Source organism: Mesocricetus auratus, unplaced genomic scaffold, assembly GCF_017639785.1.
Source record: "Mesocricetus auratus isolate SY011 unplaced genomic scaffold, BCM_Maur_2.0 Super-Scaffold_100691, whole genome shotgun sequence".
NCBI lineage: Eukaryota > Metazoa > Chordata > Mammalia > Rodentia > Cricetidae > Mesocricetus > Mesocricetus auratus.
The window spans coordinates 15,378,716-15,402,593 of NW_024429267.1; the positions used below are offsets into that span (position 1 = coordinate 15,378,716).

The window sequence follows — 23,878 nt, forward strand, 5'->3', positions numbered from 1 at the left end:
CAATTAGATATGGCTTCTGGGTTAGGGATGAGGGTTGTGTCCACTTCTCCTTTCAGTAACAGGGCCCTATCTGGTGCAGACCATGCAGGCCTTGGGTGCTGCTTCAGTCTCTCTGAGTTACTATGTGCATGGGTCATGTTGATTTAGAGGGCCTTGTTTTCTTGGTGTCTTCCACCCCTCTGGCTCTTACATTGTTTTTGGCTCCTCTTCTCTAACGACCAGTGAGCTCAGGAGGTAGGGATTTGCTGGAGACATCCTGTTTAGGGACGGGCATTCCAAGGTCTCTCTTTCTGCTGTATGGCTGTGGGTCTCCCCATCCTAGGGAGAGCTGTCTGTCTTCCCTAGTCCCTTACTCTATCCTGAACCTCTGTAGTTCTATGGAGTGTAGCTTGGTTATCATTGATTTAATAGATAATATCCAAATTCATGTCATAATTACCTTTGTGGTTCTAGATTATCTCACTCAAGATGTTTTTCTAGTTCCATCCATTTACCTGAAAGTTTCATGATTTCATTTAAAAAAATGCCTGTGTAAACTCCATTGTGTAAATGTACCACATTTTCTTTGTTCATTCATCTGTGAGGGACTTCTAGCTTGCTTCCAATTTCTGACTGTTATGAATAGAGCAGCAATGAATGTGGTTGAGAAGTGTCTCTGTGATAGGATGAAGTATCCTTTGGGAATGTGCCCAAGAGTGGCACAGCTGTATCTTGCAGTAGATCAATTCCCATCTTCCTGGGGAAACAGCATACTGAATTTCATAGTACAAATGTGTCCTCCCACCAGCAATAGATGGGTGCTTCCATTACTTCACATCCTCGACAGTATGAATTGTCACTTGTTCACGGATCTTAGTCATTCTGTCATGTGTGAGATGGAATCTCAAATAATTATGATTTGCATTTCCCTGATGGCTAAGGATGTTGAACATTTCTTTAAGTGTTTCTCAGAAGTTTGAGTTTCTTCTTTTGAGAATTCTGTTTAGATCTTTATCCCATTTTTTGAACTGATTATTTGTTTTCTTGATATATAGTTTTTTGAATTCATTATGTATTTTGAATATTATTCTCTATTGTATGTGTAGCTGATAAATTATTTACCCATATTGTAAGCTGCTACTTTTCTCAAATGTATCCCTGATGGATTGCACTATTTTTTTTATAGCTATGCCAAGATATGTATGAGTTGTAAAGTGCTTAACTGTAGTCTCAGGCTAAAATCTTCTCCATTCCTATATTAATGCTCTTATACTATCACATCCTATTTTAATTTCCATTAGATGTTCAATCTATTTTTCTGTCATTGTGTATATTTTTCTAACTTGGAAATAACTCAAAACAAGGTCAATTTTGAAGAGCATTGATATTATACAAACACAGTTTTCTTAAGTCAAAATGGTTTAGGCTCCATCTATTTCATGTATCCAATACCTAACACATATTATACATTTAACTGTAAAATGAAAAATGATTCCGTATATTTTAAAAGTTTCACCATCTTTATCACATACAATATTGTAAGATCCTGTGAGCACTTAGAATGGAAACAGCTGATCAATCATCCAAAAGGTTTAACCAGCATAATCAATGCATATATTCATCTAGAGAATAGATAAAATAGATAATGCTTTTTATAATGTAGTTTAAGACCAAGGGTAACTGAGAATGCACGAATTTACAAAATATTAATTGTTACTTCATTGCTGAAGTGAAATACCAAGAAGAGATTTAGTAATTTCTAAAGTAATTTTAAAAAGGAATTCACATTCATTTGAAGGGACACTTTGCTTCATATACAATATCTCCCTTTGAAAATCTCAAGAAAACTCTCATTTGTTATACACATCTTTACAAACTTCAGAACATAAATCTTTAGAGCAGTATTATTTCTCTATAGCTAAAAATAAAAATACTGAGAATTTTTGGGGGACAAAAAAGAAACATTTCAAACCAAAGGAAACTTGGAGCTTTGAGTTAAGTGCTTATTTAAGTATAAAAGTCAATGTGCATTGTAATGAATGGAGAACCAATTTTACCACTGTGAAGTAACCTATTTCAGAATCAGAAAGATCATATATTAAAAAATGGTCTCTGCAGTCATTTATGTATACAAGTAAAGTCTAGCTACTGTTAAATTAACACTTCATTAAAATATCAAAGTAAAAGTTTCAACAAATACTTTTTTATGTTATATTTCAAAACAGGACAAAAAAACTGAACAGATTGCCAGTTCTTCTATTCCATAACAGTTAAGTTTCTCAGTTCACATTTTCTTTTCTTTTGCCGAGCTCTCTGTTGCTGGAAACTCTTAAACCGATTTCAAGGGCTACACCTGAATAAACACATTGTAAAAGTGTTTATGTATTGAAGTGGGTCAGTTCAAGGTATGGTATTTGGCTGGAACTCCTAATTTCTCTTTTTACAGCACAAGAGCTGCCAGAAGGAGGAAGTCTGAGCTGAATTAATACATTTGTTACAGTGGAAGTAAAATGGAAACTACTCTAACCACAAATCAAACTGCCTCTTTCATTTATGCCAATGATAAAGTTTTCCTAAGAAGTATATACACTCTGGCACAGAGCCACCATAAGTTTGCATTTGAAAGAAAAACGTGTATGCTTATTTGTTTAAGGTTTACTGCTTGGGTTATTTGTAAGTCCCTTTCCTGGTAGGACTGAGTGAGTGCAGAGAGGCTTGTGAGGCAGATGTCCATTTTCATTCTTGTAGACAACTTCTCTGTTATGGGATCATTGTTGAAGATACCCATGTAGCTTGGATTGGTGAGAACTTTCTTTTAAAAACTAGCATTGCGGCATGTGAAGAACCTCTGTCTCTCTCACAACAGCTGCATGAACTCTTACAACACACTCTCGTTTTCTGATGGTAGAGAAGTCTCTCTGCACAATTCACATGCACACAAAACTGTTTTTGCTGCCAAAATACACTTTGTAAAGAACAAGAGCTTATTTGGTTAAATGCCATTGATGCCTTTTCAGGGACTTGTTTGTCTTTTCTTTCTTCTATGGTTGGTTAGGTCTTGTAGTAGACTGAGGTTGTTTCATCGTCTTTGATGAATAAATATTTTGAGAACACATGCACATTTCTCAAGGGGCAAACCAGAGTCAATCATGTACATATTTCAAGTCATGTTATATATTACTCTTACAGGATCAGTAACTTCATATCTAGAATAGTAACTTCAATAAGCCTGAGTAATTTCCAAGTAAAGTTACAGCATAAGACTAAATAGTTCACCTCCTTTGGGTGATTTCCAGGAACTAGAAAGCAATCAATGGTTTTCATTGTGTATGTAGGTATAGAATATATAATAGATCCTTGTATATATTTAGTTACATATTATATAAACATAACTTAAAGTGACAATTACTTTAAATTGGGAGCATAGTAGTCCCTAATTTCTATAGTGTTTGTGGAATCATATTAAATAATGCAGAGGAAGTACCCAGAAAATCATATATATATGTATACATATATACATATATATGTATAACATATTCACAGGAAGCACTCCAAACATATTGGTATGATTATTAATATTGCTACTTTAGAAAAGGCAACACGCTCTGGTTTCTCCCTCTTCCTTTGATGTACAGCCACATGTACAGATCAATAAGGGTCCTAGATGTAAACTAAATACACATCAACATGAGTCTATGAGCTCACTTAGGACTTTTCTCTTTTTGGAGATCCACCAGACTTCATTTGAGTTTTCTCAAACCTTCCCAGTCAACTTTCAGTTTGTGAAAACTCACTGGGAGAGGAATTTAGAAAATTTCACGTTTGTTTCACCATGTTTTACAATGAGCACGGGGCTCACAACAGACCTACATTCCCAGGAAAAGTCTCCCAGAATGGCATGAAGAATGTTAGCTAGAGCAAATAACTTTGTAAAGTTTACTGACATAGCCAGAAGTGAATGGGGGAAAGGCTATCAGTATTGACTTAATATGAGAAAGGCTTAAGCTAGCTGGAAAAAAGATGAACCCCGTAGCCATTCAATTCTTATCATGTAGAGAAAAATTATGGGGTTTTTAATGCAGAAAAGTTCAGAATTGACTTTGGAACCTATATTGGATGTGGATACTTCAAGTCTGATGGATAAGCATATCTATTATTCTTAACCTCTCTTGCTGTCTGAGAAAGTATTAGTGAACAAGAGCATCCATGGGATGTCACCTGGTGTACTTCTATGTTTTATGCTGTGGTAGAATAATAAAACAAGTAAACAAATATGCCTGGATATTTGTCTTCAATTATAAATATCAAGGTTTATAAGGATCTTGGTCTATAAAGGGAGCATTCTAATAACGCTTCAATATTTTTCTTCTTTTCAAAGTACTGAAGAACTCACTCACACAACTTTATCTTTCTCACATACCAAATGTTTATATATTATGTCCTAGGACGCAGTATTAACGTAAAATCTGCTGGTCTTGTGGGAAGACATGGGCCTCAGTCAAAACAACCATTCATGGTGGCCTTCTTCAAGGCAAGTGAAGTGCTTCTTCGATCTGTGAGAGCAGCCAGCAAACGGAAAAATCAAAACCGCAATAAATCCAGCTCTCATCAGGACCCCTCCAGGATGTCCAGTGCTGGAGGTAAGATAAAATGAGAGTGACAGTTGTTCCCAGAGAATTACTGGGTCATATGTTGTAAGTCAAGTTGCCACAATAAATTTGCCAGCTGCATATACCTTCATTTGGTATATTAAATCATCTGATGATGTTTCTAGCATCCCCAGAATGTTTCACCAGTGAATCACTCAGTAATTCATTTAAAAATAACTACGACATGCCTTCATGTGATGAAAGATTCTATTCAAATTAAAATCAAGCTGGCAGTAATAAAGTTATGAAATGGCTAAGTCAACAAAGTGAAGCCCAAACAGAATGACACAACTTGCAGGCTAGCTTCCCCAGGTCAATCAGGTGAATTCAGCATATAGCTCCTTTAGAATTTAGATGTGAATCATGAAGCTCAAATTCTTTCAGAAAATAGGAACAGGGCAGACTGTCAGAGAATCAATGTGTGTGGGGGCTGATAACAGAACTATCCAATTACTTGTACACATAAAACTTTTCAGCAAAATATTACAGATGTATAGCTGACATCAGTCTAATTTGATTTTAATCTATTCATCTTTTGGTTGAAAAAGGAGATAAAAGTGTCACTAATTACAAAGTATGTAACAACCAGTGACTCAATTGTGTGCATTATGCCGAGAAGGACCTTGGTTAGTCTAGGATGCAAGCAAGTTTTGTATGAAACTGGCTGAAATTGGCTGAAATCGATCTCCACATAATTACAAGAATCTATTTCCATCTATGAAAAATAACTTTGGCCCTTTACTAATCCTAGACTTCTTAACTTCCTAAAATATTTGTTTACTGATATTGATGTATATGGTTCTCTTAACAGGCAGAAAGGCAGAAAGGATGAAAGATGAGCAGATGAATAGGGCAGCCATGAATCTCACTAGCAGTATTTCGGCAAATTAGAAATCTAATTTCAAATAGTCTTTGCTATTTTTTTTTACATCTTTATTTTTGAGGTTACTTCAAAGTAGCAAATCTCCTAGGAACTGAGATTATCAAAAGGTGGAATTCATTCACCCTCTTGAAATGTGGTTGCCAAATCACCTCTTATGTCTAGAAATGGAAGCAATAGGGGAGAATTATATATGGAACTACATTATACTGAATTAAATGCTACATACAAAATGAAACTTTCAAATAAAGTTTCATTGGAGAATAATGGTAGTTTTATGCTACTTTGTTAAAGATACTCACAAAATATTTAGTTTGGCAAAAAGCTATAGTCTCTGAATATGAAAATTGAGAAAAATAACCTTTAAGACCCCCTTTTCCTTGCAAATGCTAGCTTGTCAAATATATATATGTATATATATGTGTGTGTGTGTGTATGCACTAGGTGGTTTCTGATTTGACTGAAATGTTTTAATTTAATATAGTACTTTGCTTCAAGAGAGGGGTTTTCTAAACATTGCATAGACTAGTAAACGATTTTTGAGGAAACTGGAAAGCAGGAAGCACAGCCATGCCCTTATTATTCGAGCTTATAATTACTCTGGCAGAAGGTTCCAGCAACCAGAATCATCAAAGTCCTTTCCCCTGTGGGCCTACTCTATTTATCTTTTCTTCTTGACCACAAAGTAACAAATGTACTTCTATAACCATAGATGAATAAAACACATGGGACAAAAATCACGAGCCTTTTCACCAGTTTCCCAACACATTAAGTGTATGTGCTTATTATAATGTAGACTGATATTCCCCTTTGCAGAGTTTGTCCTGGGTGAGCATCTCTGTGAAATATGTGGTAGATGACTTTGAAGTTAGTTCATATTTTGATAATAAGAAAGTAGCTGGTTTTTCTGTGATACCTAACCTTTCAATAGGTAATAATCAAGCAGACTGGAAAAGCCTCATAGGATTTGGTTTAAAAGGTGGGACCGAAAGCAAGGGAATGGTAATATAAACAGAACACTTGGTACTTGGGGGGAGGGGCTTGAAATGCCAGGTAAAATGTAAAATTATCCAAATAAAAATAATAGATGCTATAATAGTACCAGGCTTTCATAACAAGGGCTCCCTGACTAATGCATGGGGGTGTCAGTTTTAAGAAAGAGCAATGATAGAAAGAGGTTTGTCAAATTGCAGTTTTTAATGGATCACATAAAATACTGGAAATTTAAAAAAGCATAAGGTATAGGAGAACTGAAATCTAGGTCAGGTCATTTTGACAATTTTACTCAGCTTTTTCCTGTTTCAAGGACGTCTATACTGGACATGGTGGTGCACTCATGTAATCTCAATCCTCAGGAGGCTGAGGCTGGGAAGTCCAGAATTCCAAGCCAACCTGAGCTATTTAGGGACCCTAAAGAAACATAAAAAAAGGAGGGGGAGGAGTGAGGGAAAGAGGGAGGACAAAAGAAGAAATGAAGGGATGGAGGGAGAAAGGGGAAAGGGGGAGGAAGAAAACTAAGAATCCTCCCTTATGACTTTTTTCAGTGCTCTGTCCCATACATAAGCCTGTGGGAGAGCCCAGAGGAGTGTCTACCACAAAGTAGGAGGCCACCAATTACTTACTAGATAAATTAACATGTTGCTGCTTCTGGAACACCAACTTCCCCATTTAAGAGAATATGTGTAGAACCATTGCTTCCAGACTGTTTGTGGAGTTTGCCCCTGTTTCAGTTCCTTAGCAAGAAGTTTGAGCAGCAATCCTGTAGAAGATATTGACAGTGTCACATTGACCATGTACAATATTTTTTAAAAAAATTTGGGTGGTAGAGGAAGGAAGAAAAGGCACTAGTAAAGTTTTAAACCAGCCATTCCTGAAGATACAATGGCTTTAGGTTGATAAGGTTTTCAAAGAATCCATAGACCATGATGTTGTTTCAAGAGTTACATAAAGTGCTTAAAACATCAAAGTATTAAGAGTCTTTGAGAGCTAACAGGAAAATTGCCAAGTTTCAGCTCAAGCCAGAACTTCTGGAAGACATTTTACCACATGCTTAGTCCTAAGGACCCTTGGAAGTGGGTCTTGTCATGCGGTGGACCTGCCTAGAGCCTTGATAGCTTCTCAGGGTAGTTCTCCCACATAGTTAATCCTAACACAAACATTCTGCACTTATTCTCAAATCAAATAAACATTACCTCTTGCCTAACGTATACAATGGAAGCCTATGCCTCTTGAAACATCAATCCAAAAAGGGAAATAGAATCAATTAAATTATCCAGAGTGCTTTATAATGTATTATCAGTAAAGCTACAAAATTGATATGTTTTGTGTGTTTTAGAAGCGACTTAGTCATCTTTCTAGCAAAATGACCTGATTATTTAAAAATGTTGCAGTATTTCAATAATACCGGAATCAGTGTCATTAATCACATCATTTTAAATGAACATTTCTCTTGTTTCCTAATGAGGTCTCTAAAATAAATACTGTACTGAAAATCCTGCATTTCTACACACAAGAAAATGTTTCTGATCTAGATGATTTAGGAATAATTTAGAAATTAATATTAGAAACTGATTATGCTGTGAATCATGAAATGTTTTAGAAACCTTTCTCAAACAATTAGTCTTGCACATCTAATATATCATGAGCTAGCCCTGTTTCTTTATTGATACATTTTGTTTTCTATTGTCTCTCATTTAACACTGACTACATCGCTTACAAGTTGTGTGGTTTGGATATGACCATAAGGTGACTGTTGATCCTATTTCCTCAATTTGTGAGTTTGGAAGCAGAGACTAGAGGTAGAAATAGCGAGTGGGAGACATTTGGAAAGCTTTTGTTTAGAGATGTCTAGCTATCAGATAGTTGGAGTCTAAAGTTTGTAGCTAAAATTTTATGTCAGTAGCCTCTAAGGTATAGATGACAATTGTAGTTACAGGGATATGTGACAACACAGAACTAAGGGAACATTCCAGGTAGCTATTGATTTATTGGCTAAAATTTTGTGTCACAAATTTATACCCAGAAAAGCACAGATGTCTCTATGCAGACAAATAGCAGCAACTCCACTGAGTTGGGTTGTATTTATTCCAGTGGTAATTCACTGAATGTGGCCTGTCTCTTTTTTCAAGTTTAGCAAAAATTACCCTCAAGAATATACCAAGTTCACTTTAATGAATAGACTATTTTGAGTTTCCATAGGCCGCATTCATCATTTTCTGTGAATAAATTAAAAATTTTTATCCTAATTCTCTAGTTGTTCACTCCCCCTTTTCTTTTTGAAAGCTAAGAAAAAGAAAGCTAGAAATCTTTTTTACTTAGAGACAGAATTTTCATCATACAGTTAATTTAAACTGTTTTCACACTTAAATGTTAAGTTCAACTATGTCTGGCATCTATATGATATGATATGTATATGATAACTCTTCTGTATATGATAACTCTTAAATGAAAACATTGTTAATACTTTTGGAGTTTTGACTTAGAAGACTATAATTTCTTTTACATCAGGCCAGTCTGTCTTCATTTTTCATTTCAGTAGTTAGCATTCATAACACTGAAAGCTTATGTAATCTCAGGATCTTATTATCTCACTTTTTAACCACCTCCTATTTTATTGCATTTTCATTATTTTTAAGTCAAAGACAGAATGATATTTTAAACAAATTAAATTATTTTCACATTTTTGATAGAAATTGGCCATGAAAATGTGCACAAATACTTAATATTTTCAATGTTAGACATTATTTTCCTGTTGCTACTACCATTAAAAGATAAACCAGAGAAGTATTATAACATGTACATATGTTTTAAGTCAGGTAGCTTATTTTTTTAGTACTGACTGTAACCAGAAATTTCTACCATGACTCCATTTTTTTCCTCTTCCTTTTTAAAAATTATTTAAGTTAGAAACAAGCTTGTTTCACATGTCAATCCCAGATCCCTCTCCCTCCCTTTCTCCTCCACCCTCACCACCAGGCCCCCCAGTCCCCATGCAGTCTCCACTCTGATCCCCAGGGAAGGTGAGGCCCTCCATGGTGGATCTCCAGAGTCTGTCATTTCATCCAGGGCAGGGCCTAGGCCCTCCCCCAAGAGTCCGGGCTGAGAGCATCCCTCATTATGGGATGGGCACTCAAAGTCTATTTGTATGCCAGGGATAAATACTACCCAAGGCCCCACAGATTACCTAGGCCTCCTCACTGACACCCACATTCAGGGGGTCTGGGTCAGTCCCATGCTTTCCACACAGCCATCAGTCTGGGGTCCAAGAGCTCCCCCTTGTTCAGGTCAACTGTATCTGTGGGTTATACCAGACCAGTCTTAACTCCTTTGCTCATCAGTTCTCCCTTTCAGTTACTGGATTCCAAGAGTTCAGTTCAGTGTTGAGCTGTGGGTGTCAGCCTCTGCTTCCATCAGTCGCTGGATGAAGGTTCTGTTTCCCAGACTCTCTGGTGGAGGGATTGTATGCTGGCACTCCCCTGATCCATGTCTAAAATCCATATATGAGAGAGAACATACCATGTTTGTCTTTTTGTGACTAGATTACGTCACTCAGGGTGGTTTCTTCTAGTACCATCCATTTGCCTGCAAATTTCAAGATTCCATTGTTTTTATTCCACTGAATAGTATTCCATTGTGTAAATGTACCACATTTTCTCTTCCCGCTCTTCAGTTGAGTGGCATCTAGGTTGCTTCCAGGTTCTGGCCATTACAAATAATGCTCCTATGAACATCATGACTCCATTTTTAATTTATTAAAATATAAGTGTATCTTTTTCTTTAGTTCTTTTCCCTTCCTCCCTCATATGTCCTTCCCATGCCCTCTCAAATTCCTGGCCTCCTCTTTTTTGTTGTTATTACACACACACACACACATACACACACACACACAAATATATATATATGTATATACATATATTATCCTGAGTCCATTCAGTGTTGTTTCATGTACATGGTTTTGGGAACAATTAGGGGCCTCAACCCTAGGGGAATATACTTCTACCTTCAGCATTCCTCAATTACCTGGAGTACTTTGTTTAGGGGTGGAAGGCTTGTGAGAGACTTCATGCTCCATGTTAGCATGTCTATTGTTTTCCTTGTTCAAGTCTGAGTGAGGCAGCTAAGCATCCTAGGTGATGTTAGAAACAATCTTGTTTCACATGTCAATCCCACCTCCCTCTCCCTTCTCTCCTCCCCCTCTCCTCACCAAGTCCCCCAGTCCCCCACCCAATCTCCAGTCCGATCCCCAAGGAGGGTGAGGCACTCCATGGTGGATCTCCAGTAACTGTCATTTCATCCAGGGCAGGGCCTAGGTCCGCCCCGAAGAGTCCTGGCTGAATGAGCCTCCCATATTGTGGCATGAGCACTCAAAGTCTATTTGTACGCCAGGGCTAAATACTTAGAACTGAGTTTCTTGAAGACAACAGAAGGATGAAATTGTCTTTTCCTAATCTATCAAAACACCATTGTCTTTTGATTAGAGAGTTAGGGCCATTAATCTTTGAAATTATTATTGAGAGATTTGTGTTATTGTTGTCATTTTGCTTGTTTTTTGTTTTTAGTCATACTTTAGTCTAATTACTTTTCAGTAATTAGAGGAGTTTCTATAGTCCTTTCTTTAGTCCAAAGTATTTCTTCCTGTGTTTTATTTAGAGTTGGTGGGGTGGACATGAATCACCTTAGCCCATTTGGATCATGGAAAGCGTTTCATTTTCCTTTAACTCTGGTATATTTTTTTTTCTGGGAACAGTAATCTTGGTTGACAGTTAATGGTTTTTAGAACTTGGAATACATTGCTTCAAGTTCTTCTGGATTTCAATATTTCTATTGAGGAGTTAGCTGTTTTTTATTGAGTTCTAAATTTTCTTTATGTGTCACTTGGGCTTTTTCTTTTGCAACTTTCAAGAATATTTCTTTTTTCTAATGTTAATGATGTAATTATTATTTGCCATAGGGTCTGTTCTTGTTTAGTTGTTGGGGTTCTGTTTGCTGGTCTTATCTAGTTGGGGGTCTGTGTGTGGGTCTTATCTAGTTGGGGTTCTGTGTGATTTTTACATTTCTATGCTTTTCCTTAATTTATGGAAGCTTTCTTCTATGATCTTGTCGAAGATCTAGTCTTTGTCATTGACCTGTGATTTTTCTCCCTCACCTATACCTATAATTTGAAGATTCTGTCTCCTAATGGTATCCCACATTTCCAGCATGATTTTTCCTGTGCTTTAAAATAGTAATAATCTCTGCTTGCTTGTTCTAGTTCCTCTATTTGTCTTCAAGTCCTAATATTCTATCTTCTACTTGATCCATTCTATTTACAGATCTCTTGATTTTTTTTAGTTGAGTTATTTAGTTTTTAATTACAACTTCATTTTAGCTGGAATTCTCATCAATGTTTCCATCTCCTCATTGAATTCGGTTATTTCAATCAGCCTTATGTTTGTATTTTCTTTCATATTCCTCAGATAATTACTCACTTTGAGTTCATTCTCTTTAGTTTTACTGAGCTGTTTGTGTCTTCCCAAAATTCACTGAATTATTTGATAAAGTTTGTGATTTCTCTTTCATCATCTGTATCCTTGGGTTCATCTATGTAATTCTCATTGGAGAACATTTCTAGTAGGACTGGCGGATTTCAGGGAAGGATACACAGTGTCTTGATCCTTTGTATTATTTTTTTATATGAGATCTGGTCATGTGATCTTCTATTGTTGACTGTGTATCTGATGTGGACCCAGAAGGCTGGGTTGGTGCCACCTGAACTGAAACTGGAGGTTAGGAAAGGTGTAGATTGGGCTCATCAGAGTAGGTCAGGTTCTGTTTGTGAGTTCAGGTGTAGGTCTTATAATTGGGTAGTGTACAGTCAGGGTAGGATCAGGCAGACTTGCCAAGCTTGGCCAGTTACACAGGGTATGTGGGCCTCTCTGAGCCTTAAGGATGGGAATGGCACAAACTGTTTCATGGTGATCAGAGTTGGGAGGAGTTGTGAAGAAGAACACAGACAGGTTACATGTGTCTTCATGCCAGGTGGCCTGACCTGGTGGGTATGGAGTCTGATGAATTACAAGAGAAAGGAGAGGGTCCAGGAGAAGATCAAGATTCCTGGCAAGCAACTACAGACAGAATGGAGTTGGGTGCATTACTTCATTTGTAGACCTGGCCATAAACAGTAGAATTATGTCCATTTTATTTAATCTCCTAAGATCTTCGAATTGATATTTTTAAAGCCATAAACATCATTTCCTTGACCATTTTCCTGTAGCTTAGTTTGCCCACCATTGAGCATGAACCTAACTGCAGACTTTGCTGATTTGGGTAAAATATTTACTTCATTCAGTATCCAATAATTTTTATTTCTGACAGAATGAGCATTTGGATATAACTCTCCATGACACCAGACTCTTGGAACAAGAATCCATTATAAACTTAATTCCTTATTATGTTCATGTGATATATATCTCACATCGTGTTTATGAAACTACATTAATTAAATGAGATATTTGGGCTTTTATTTTTATGCACTTTATTTTTTATGAACGTGGAATTCCAATAATGGTATCTGTCTGTCTGTCTGTCTATCTATATAGTCTCTCTGTGTGTGTATGTATTCATATAATGTTAATTGTTACAAACACACTTGTTCACTGCCTGAATAGAATTGTTTGGGGTATTATTCAGATTAAGGTAGAAATTTCCTTGAAAGCAAGAGTACATAATCTTAAGACAAAATTTCTTCATTTTCACTATTAACATATATTTATTCAATTATTGCATAAGAGGAAAAATCTTCTGTTAAATTTTAATTACTATTTTGTTTTCTAAATTGATATCAAACAAATATTGATTTGAAATAATCATAAAGACAACCAAGTCACCATTTGGATTCTGGTGTGTGACTCTTTCATTAGTAGTTAAATTATTAAGTTAGAAGATGAAATAGTAGCACAAACTTTCTTTGAAGTAAATTATATTCCTCTTTAATTTTCCTCTTTTACAATAATAAAAACCTTTTAGAATGTTATTTTAAAAGCTGTGAGCAAATTTCAGAAACAATATAAAAATGCTGTGCAAAGTTTTATATTTCTGCAATACTTTATTTAAAATGCAAGATTAGAGTTTTACATTTATATTTAACTTTAAAAAAATTACAAAATTTTAATTCATTACAAATATATAAAATAAACAATGCATTTGTCTTCAATTACTCATGGAAAACTTGGGAAATAAGTTCATTAATTTTCCAAATGTTCATGATACGCATATTATGTATCAGTTGCTATTTCTCATACTTGGTATACATCAATGAACCAGAGTTAAACAGATTGCCTTGGTGAGGATTTATTCAAGGGATGCAATATAATTGCATGTAATGAATAAGCAATGACAGGGAATTTCACAAAGTGTAAGTGAAACACTAAATCAACCTAACCAAGATAGATGAGGGCTATTGGGGTTAGTGTTATAATATTTAAATGTGTGAGTTAGTGAAGACTCCTTCAGAGGCGGTGCTTAAAAAAGATACAACAGTTAGCCATGATGTCCAGGCAAGAAAATATCAGGAAAAGGGTACAACAAGTGTAAGGACCCTAAATGAGGTCTAAATTCAACCATGCATGCCACATGAAGTAGTTGCTATGACTAGGATGAGGTGAAAGAGAAGAATTTCTGGAAATGAGTGAGAGAGGTCATACCAAGCCTCTAACCATTGTGTGGATATTTCACTTTTGGTCGTATTAGAACCATATCAGGCTTCTTTCTGGCTAATGCATAATAAAAACCCACTTAGCACTTTATTGTAGGCATACAAGGGGAGAAGTGGAGACTTCCATGCAGGATACTGCAGTAATCCTGGCTAGTGATGGTGCTTTGGTCCAGGAACAATGACGGAGAGAGTGAGCAAGTGGGTTTGAAATCCATTTGAAAGTTGTGTGTGGATGATTTCCTGACAGATTGGACATGAAAATGAAAGGAACAAGCAATGGGTTTCCTGAGTTTTTTGTTAGATTGATTTTTGCCTGGAAATTTTCATTAGCCAGGAATGAAGATGCCTAAAAGAGCACATGCTTTTAAGTGATGCTCAGAAACTCAAAATAGAGTATCCTACACTGATGATACTTATTTAAATAAAATCTTCAAAGACACTGGCATCTGCTCTGAAAGCACCTCTTTAGAAAATAGTGTATGAATATGCACCACATGTTTATATGAAGTACCACTAATGTGACTGAATTAACAAACGATCACACAGTAAATAGTACTCAGTGAATGACAGCACCAGCCTATGCCTGACATATGGTGGCAATAGAATTCTTTTTGGAATTCTTATAAAGCACGTACTATTCTACATCTAAAAAAGTAACTTGGCTGAGTGACACAACCAAAATTCTCAGTTAAGAGTCAAACCCATGTTTAACATATACGGTCTCCCCCAGAAACCTTATCCATAATCTCTTAACAGAAATTGCATACCTTTATACCTAATAGGCAGTCATTTGTTTAAAACATATATTTTTGTTTTTCTTTAATCTGCAGATTATAATACCAGTGAACAAAAACAAGCCTGCAAGAAGCACGAGCTCTACGTGAGTTTCCGTGATCTGGGATGGCAGGTAAGACTGTTGAACTTAAGTGTTTCTTTTCTGTTTTATCTCAAATCCTTAGCAAGTCACAGTCTTTGTTAGTAATTGTTCCAATATAATAATCATTTTGAAGACTATTCAGCATGTGGTTCACACACATCATTTTCATTTCCTTACTATTATTTCCTTATTGGAACATAATGAGTTGGGTTTAACAACCACCTAGGGAAATATAACAATCTTAAAGTTAATATTTAAGAATGGATAAAAACTCTCTTTTAAATATACTGTGTCTTGTTTTGTATGAGTTAGAGTCTCATTATGCAGCCCAAGATGCCTTTGAATACTCCTTCTGCCTCAGCGTCCTATGTACTGGGATTATAGGCATGCAGTACCATACTCTGCATATATAATAAAAATGCATGTGTATACAAGAATAAATTAATTAATAGATGCACTATGTGCACTACAGTTTCTCACTGTGGGTGGGTGATGAGAGCTCTTGTATTCTGTGGAGGCCTCAAATTCTATGAGTTCTACTTTTTTTGTATTTAACATGGATACCATTCCACAGCAGGGTGTCTTTCCAGGTCTCCTTAAGAGGAATTACCTAGGGGGATGGTAAAGGAGAAACACAGTTGAGTAAAGTCATAACCCATTCTGAATAGCTGAATGGAGCCCATTGGGATTTCAGGTAGTTAGAGGAGTGCCCTCCAAAATTGAGGGAATCACTAATGTAAACAGATACAGAAGGAAGTGATGAAACTGGATGGATACATAGATCCAGTGGGCTTCTCCTTGTACTGGACTTACCTGCATGGGCATAATCACTAGATATATCAGAAATATAACTGATGGGTTATTTTCCAACATCAGCTCTCATGCTCATTCCTCTGACATTTGGTTTTGATTCTGTGGATCAGGGAACCAAACACAGGAAAGTAGTTAAAACCATCATCTGAAATCTCTTGCCCTAAACAAAGTTTACCTCCCCTTAAAGATTACTGCCATCCATACCGCAAGTGCAATTCCACCACAGTTTGGGAGACTGCACCCTCATCGTTCCTTTCTCAGTATGAGTACCTGGGCATGTCTCCTGAACACAGTTGTAATGTTTTTACCTTATTTCTGTGGTTCCTCCAAACTCCCTCAAAACACAAATATAACTCTCTCTGTAGCCTGCTAATCACATGGTTTGCACCGATTTACAGAAATGCTCTCCCCTTCTCTTTTCACTCTTGCGCTTGTCATTGTGGTTTCCCCTGCTTGATGGATGTGAGTTTCCTTCAGTCGAGTATCCACATTGGATACCACTTGTCTTGGCCTTTAGTATTGACCCGACTAGGGTGCCTCGGAATGAAGAAATGACAGACAGAAAAACTGGGATCAGATGGGTCATGTGCTCTGATGGAGAGGTACCAGAAGCAGCCAGGAAACTCAGAGCTTATTGTACACAGATGAAGAAGGTGGAGGAGGGCTAATGTTGATAGAACATCTCTGGAGCTGCAGTTGACTAGGAGGAAGCTGTGGCTGATATTTTCTGCACATGTTGTCAACATTTATGCTTTCGACCAGGCGAAGGTGTTGCCATTCCTCTGAGCCTGACCCAGGGAAGGCCTTGCCACTTCCATGTGTCTGAGCCACTGGGGTCCTTGACATGGCTGTGCTCCAAAAACACAGATTCACCTAGGACCTCATCCACTCGCCACCTTTTCTGGTTCACTTGAATATCCTAGAGTTAATCATTTCCAGTTTAAACAATGTTTCAAATGCTATTTTGTGATTATAGTTCTATTCTCAAATGCAGAATGATTAATGTATACTACATTGTACATAGTAACCTCTTGGGAGAAATTGGAAATGATCAGTTCTTGTGAAAATATTCATACTATTGTTGCAAATTTCAATTTAAAATTCAAGGACGTAGGAGAAGCTGGACTTTTAGAGTAGTTGTTCAGCTAAGAGAGGAAACTTATTCAGGGGGTATCTTTATGTACTCCTTAAGAATTATCTGTTTTTGCTGTCACTTATCTGATATTAGTTTTCGTGACTTTGTACATTTTAGGATTGGATCATAGCACCGGAAGGGTATGCTGCATTTTATTGTGATGGAGAATGTTCATTTCCACTTAATGCCCACATGAATGCCACCAACCATGCTATAGTCCAGACTCTGGTAAGTTCTATGCTTATGGGGTAGAAATGGGTTATAATACAAACACAGTATAGAGTTGCTTTGAAGAAAATTTAATTATCAACCTCAAGTTCTAAAATTCCTTTGTAACTTGTAGCCAGGGGTAACAATTGTGGGCATAGTAAGAAATTCAGATTGGTTTAAATCAATAACCCTGGTTTCAGAACTGGGACAAATTCAGCTGGAAAACTGAAGTAATTAAATGAAGTTGCTACTCTGCATAGATTTCATCACTATACAGCAATTAACCAGATGGGTTTTAAACTAGTAATTCACTAGTCATCTTTGATGAAACATTGAATAACAGCTGCACTGAACCGCATCTGAGAGTTTTTAACATAATTATTTCAAGAGAGTTCTCAATATACATTGGTATTACAGTCATCGAATATAATGTGTAAGTAGCAGAATAATTTCTATCGAGTTTTCCTTCTCCCCAGTCGCTCTTTCTTTTCTGTCATTTTTCCCTCAATATATGTTTTTGTTTATTTTTTAACTTTTTTATTACTTTAATTTTAAATAGCTTGCTTCACATGTCAATCCCAGTTCCCTCTCCCTCCCCCCTCCCATACCCCCCTCACCTCTCCAGCCTCCCACTCTATCCCCACTTCCTTTGTTTAAATTAGAAACATGAGTGCTTCACATGTCAATCCCAGCTCCCTCTCCCACCTCTTCTCTCTTGTCCCTCCACCAGTACCCCACCCAATGCCCATATATTCCCCAGGAAGGGTGAGGGCCTCCTTGGAGGGGTCCGTCATTTCATCCAGGGCAGGACCTAGGCCTTTCCCCATGTGTCCAGGCTGAGAGAGAGCATCCCTCTATTTGGAATGGGCTCCCAAAGTTCATTCATATGTCATGGTAAACACCGATCTACTACCCAAGGCCCCAGCGATTTCTGAAGCCTCCTCCCTGACACTACATTCTTGGAGTCTGGATCAGTCCCCTGTTGGCCTCTCAGCCATCAGTCTGGGGTTCAAGAGCTCCCCCCTGTCCGGTCAGCTGTCTTTGTGGGTTTCACCAGCATGGTCTTGACCCCATTGCTCATCACTCCTCCATCTTTGACACTGTGTTCCAGGAGTTCAGTTCAGTGTTTAGCTGTGGGTTCTTTTCTGTCATTTTAAAGAGAATATTATCTTACTCTTTTCTTCTTCCATACTTCCAGATATGTAGCAATGATTAAATTTCTAGTAGCTTCAGCATATTCCTGTGCTTATGATAGTGAAACTTTGACTCAGGCATCTGTGATTGTGCTCCATGTAATGAACACAACCCAATCTCTCTTGAAATACTGATGTGTCAGAGGGTAGTCTCTGGAAGATAGCAGTCTTGTAGGAGGTACACTAGATTATGCCATAGTATGAAACCATGATTATATATCTAGGAGGAAAAGTAGAGAACACAGTTGTAGAATCACAGAGCACTGATAAAAGTGGAGTTGTTTTGCTGATAGCAGAATGACCCTATCATGTGAGGGAGGCTTATTTGGTAACCTCTGCTCCAAACTCATAAATTTTGTATTTGACCTTTTAAGTTTCCCTTGTTCCTTAATCCATTTAAACTCAAAAGCTGATAGACAGAGTAGCTATTTTCTAAATAAGGAGAGATAAATATAATATGATTTAATATAAAATATAAATATAAACAGACATATCAAGTGTTTGAGTATCTAGATGCTTACCTGGTATCACTCTTGACTTAAAAGATACTGTAGACTCTCCTGGCTTGCCTGAAGTGTCTGTTCTTTTCAGCTGGCAGTGGTGGCACATATTTTTAATTTGAACACTTAGGAGGCAGAGGCAGCTGGATCTCTGAGTTAGAAGCCAGCCTGGTCTACACAGTGAGTTGCAGGACAGAGAGAGAGCCTGTCTCTAAAAATACAAATGTCCTTTTTATGAGATAGCCTACTTTAATGACAGTATGTGAGGCATAAAGTAAATCCCTGGGGAGATTAAAGTTAGCTATGCCTCACCTCGTAAATACTTAATGTGTTAGTATTCTTGAGCAATGGGGAGCAGAAAAGCTCTGCAAGGATATTGTACTCAGACTTCTGGTAGATTGAGAAGTATGTTGATTTTTCTTCTTTTGAAGGAACAGTCATGATCACTATGTACATGTGACAGAGAAAACAGCTACTGTTAGTTTATGGGCTGAATAGTTTTCGTCACCTTGACACAAGCTAGGGTCATTTTGGAAGAGGGAACCTCAATGAGAAGATATGCCCTGACACTGCCACCTCCAGATTGGTCTGTGGTCAAGCCTGGAGTACATTTTCTTGATCAATGATTGATGTGGCAGGGCTCAGGTCATTGTGGATGGGTCTCCTTTGGGATGATGGTCTTGGATGCTACTAAATAGCAGTCTGAGCAAGCCATGAGGGACAAGACAATAAGCATCATTTCTTCATGCCCTCTGCATCAGCTCTTGTCTCCAGACTCCTGCCCTGACTTCCTTGGATGATGGACTACAAATTGTAAGATGAAATCAACCTGTTTCTCTTTAAGTTGCTCTTGGTCAGGATGCATCATCGCAGCGACAGAAACCCTAACTAAGACAGCTTATAAAATAATGCTACTTGATTTCTCAAAATTCTTGATCTGTTTTGTTTTCATTTGTAAAATAATGACGCCTGACTAAGGAAGCAAAATTTGCTTTCTTAGATATGTATTCAATGGATCAAAGTTCCCTCATGCTAAGCAGGAATACTGATTGGGAAAAAAATCCTGTCAAAAAGTTCAATTTTCTTTGTTTTTTCTTATGTAAATAAGTATTTTAGTTCTTATGGCTACAGTGTAGAAGCAATATCAAGAGAAAACAAAAAGGAATCCTGATGTGAATTTGGAAGACCTTCATCTGTGTTGCTTATTACCCTGGTATTGAAGGCACATTATTGCAAATCTCAAGATCACAGGGCAAGTGTGACTTAGTGTTTGTGGCAGTGTGAATGTTCTTGCACTTGTTCTGTGAAGGACGTGGAGTGAGAAGACAAGGCATGCTTTTTGTTAAAGAAGAGCACTTTTGTGACGAATACATCCAAAGAATCATTCAAGAATAATCCATTTTGTTTGGAGCAGCTGTGTATTGAGGCTGTCAAGGCCATTGAAACCTGGGGGTTGCCAGTCATGCCTGTGAGGGTCATGGGAGATAAAGCTGTTGAGGGATAAAAACTGCATTGGAAACCCATAAAAGCTCTCCAACGTTTAGTTTTGTGAGGTCTTAGGAAATTTCAAGTTCATGTGGAACCACTCGTTTGTCCAGTGTTTTTGCTCATGTGCAGGGCTCGTCTATCATTTCAGCCAGAATACCATGAAGCCAAGACTCTAAGAGGCTATGTTTGCTTTTTTGTAGGTCCCTTAAGGCTCATCAGTAGGACTTCCCATAAACTCCTTTGGGGGAAGGGCCAGAGTAGGTGGGAACCATAATCTGGCTTCAAGCCCAATTATTATAACTTACAGGCAAACTGCCAGTCTGATCAAAATGAGCACCAAACTTTTATTTAAGCACTTCACTTTTCCATACAGCAACAGTCTTTTAAGGTAATGGATATTCAATTTGCAAACTATCCGAGTCCCTTACTAAAGCCTCAGCTTGCTTTTTGGTGCTTTTCTAAGGATGGTATAGGGAAAGGAAAATAATGTGAAACTCCAGTTAGTCTGGTAAAAAAATTCTATGAAGGAGAGTTGAAATCATTTCTCTAAAACAAGTACTAGATTAAAAAAAAACTTTTAGACATCAAGTTCATTATCAGGAATGGGCATTAGAGGTGGTCTCTCCACTATTGCTTAGCTTGCCAATTGGTGTTATCCCTTTAGATCACTCGAGGTCACTCTGGTTCTAACCTATGATTCCCTCTTCCCCCTAATCTATCCCCACCCACTCAACTTCCTGTTCCCCCATGACCTACTCTTTCTTCCTCGTCTTCCCCTCAGGATGCTCTCTCAGCCTGGACTCTTAGGGGAGTGCCTGGACCCTACCCAGAGTGAATTGACAGACTCTAGATATCCCCTATGTGGAAGGATTTGGCAATAGGGTGGGAGGCTGGGGGGGAAGGGGAGTGCGGGAGGAGGGGAGGGAGAGGGAACTGGGATTGACATGTAAAACAAGCTATTTAAAATTAAAATAAAAAATGATAAAAGAAAAAAAAACTTTTATTCTTCGCTCATACATTACATCCTGGCCACAGTTTCCCTTCCCTCCTATCCTCCTAGTCCCTTCCTCCACCTCCCCTCTCCATACCAGATAAACTCCTCTCTTCTGTTTCCCTTAAAAAAAAAAGGCCTCCTAGGGATATCCACCAAACATGACCTAACAAGAAAACCTTCATATCATGGCTTGACAAGGCAATTCAGTAGGAGAAAAAGAGTCCTGAGTGAAGGCAAAACAAGCATAGATTTTATTTCATAGTGGTTTTTAGCTTATCTTTATCATGTAGGCATAAGAGTTGGCACAATGTTTGTAATGCATTGTTTACCTATCATATTACACTATCCTACAGACTTAAAACTTTCTGTAGTCCAAGTGTGTCTGTACGGACTTAAGCCCACAGCCTCTGTTATTTTTGTAGTGGACACAGAAGATATCTGGCTAGTCAAAGCAGGGTAGTGCTAAGTGTTATGTCTTCCTTCCTCAGAAAAATTCCCCTGAAGATTCCATATAGAGCTTGCCTTATCTGGTGGACTGCATTTCAAGCCCACCAATAATCACTTAGAACTGTTTGATTCTTAGTGATTATTGATTGAGAATACATCCTGTTGACCAGCTCCACCTCCAGTCATCTATTGCATATAAAGGATCAGATGGTGAATATATGCATCAGAGAGTCATTGATATAAGCATCATATTCTTAAAGTTGTAAATAAAATGTTTGCCTCATTTATCCAAAAGCCACGTTTTCCTTTGTATTTTCCTTCTTTGCCAGGTACACCTGATGTTTCCTGACCACGTTCCTAAGCCTTGTTGTGCTCCAACTAAACTTAATGCCATCTCCGTTCTGTACTTTGATGACAGCTCCAATGTCATTTTGAAGAAATACAGAAATATGGTTGTACGTTCCTGTGGCTGCCACTAGTGCTAAGGAATTGTGGTAATAACAAGACTGATCTGTATCTATCATGTTTATGACTGCAATAAAAAGCAGATAAATGGGGACTTTCTTAAAAGCATCCCGGGTCATTTCATCTCTCTGTGTTTAATATTATGTATATATACATTTTATTTATTTAATAATATGTATTCTCTTTTGGATGCCTTATCAGTAAAATCCATTTTAAATGTTCCTCTATTATATAATAGATTCCTATGCTAATTTTTGATGGGGTGTACTGAATCCAGTTTAATTCTATGTCAACATTTTCCCCAATAATATTTCTGATATTAAGTAGAACTCCTTCAATAGTTGAAAGTTTTTAAAGGAAAATGAGTACATTTGGTTATATTGCACCAATGAAAACTAAAATAGAATATTCAGAAATAAAGTTTTAAAAACTAGAAACACAAATTAAAAAAACATTGCTTGGCTAAATGAAAATTTTCTTTTAGCATTTATGCTTCATTGGCTAAAGTAAAATGTTGAATTGGCTTTGAATAAATAAACAGTAGACAGAACACAGGAGCTGAAGTGCCGTATGATTGTTTTAGCTGTTCCCTTTAATGTAATTGGTGTAACCCTAGGAGCATGCTGCTTCTGGCTTCTGGCTTGCAATTTTTTCAAGGTCAAAGCTTCAATAATTCTCTTGGCACAGGCTTGAATCCATGTCCACAAGTTTCCAAATGGACACTCAAAAGCACATTACAACCTTACCTCAAATGAATCATATCTGACCATCGTCTTGAACACTCCTGCCACAGTGTTTTACTCCCCTTGTTTAAAACTTAGTCCAAAGTCAAGAAATATTTGCATATATTCCATTTTCCTCCCTAGAGACAAGAGTCACTTCATGCATAAAATGTGTTGGAAATGAGGATGCCAACAGCATCGTTCATATTTACTTGCCTTTGTAGTAGACTTTGCTGGTTGATGTGATGCAAGGAATTTTATTTAGGGTGAAGCCATTGAAATTAAACTGAAGGGAAAAATAATCTCAGAATGGCTTTGATGGAATTGCCATTTTCAAAGAGTTGAAATCAATTTTTCGTACTTTTGAGAATAAACTCAGTGCAAACTGATTTTATAAAGGGATTTTGAAAACCTTCCTCCAAGCATGAATGAGTACAATAGGGAAGTTTCTGGAGCAGTGTAAAAGTGTGTGTGTATGTGTGCGCACATGCTCTTCTCTCTGATGTTAATTTATCTTATCTCTGTTGAAATGGTTACTGGTCTCTAAGGTCCCTTTTCAGCACATACTGACTTTTTTGAGGAGTGTGGTCTTCAGGTTGATCACTTTCTGCTGCTGTTAGCTGCATGCTGAAGCTTGCAACAGTCGATTGGAAATATTCATAAGGCACCATTTCTTAATCACCATCTGTAACCTTCAAGCAAAAGTCTATCATTAGGAATGTCCAAATGTTGTGGCTTGTGTGTAATTCAGATATTTTACAATGTTGTTTTAAAACACAGTTTACAATATAGAAAGTATGGTATTGACTATATCGGAGGATACATTAAGTAATA

At 37.3% G+C, this 23,878-nt stretch overlaps 1 protein-coding gene across 1 annotated transcript in view; it reads left to right on the forward strand.

Annotated features, from left to right (window-relative positions):
* Bmp5 (bone morphogenetic protein 5) overlaps positions 1–22,416 on the forward strand; it is a 121,928-nt gene extending 99,512 nt beyond the window's left edge. Inside the window, exons 4-7 of the mRNA XM_005073721.4 lie at positions 4,425–4,619; positions 15,031–15,107; positions 17,143–17,253; positions 22,187–22,416. Coding sequence (XP_005073778.1) covers positions 4,425–4,619; positions 15,031–15,107; positions 17,143–17,253; positions 22,187–22,336 — 533 coding nt within the window. The 3' untranslated portion in view covers positions 22,337–22,416. The remainder of the gene's footprint in view (positions 1–4,424; positions 4,620–15,030; positions 15,108–17,142; positions 17,254–22,186) is intronic.
* Positions 22,417–23,878: the final 1,462 nt, after the last annotated feature.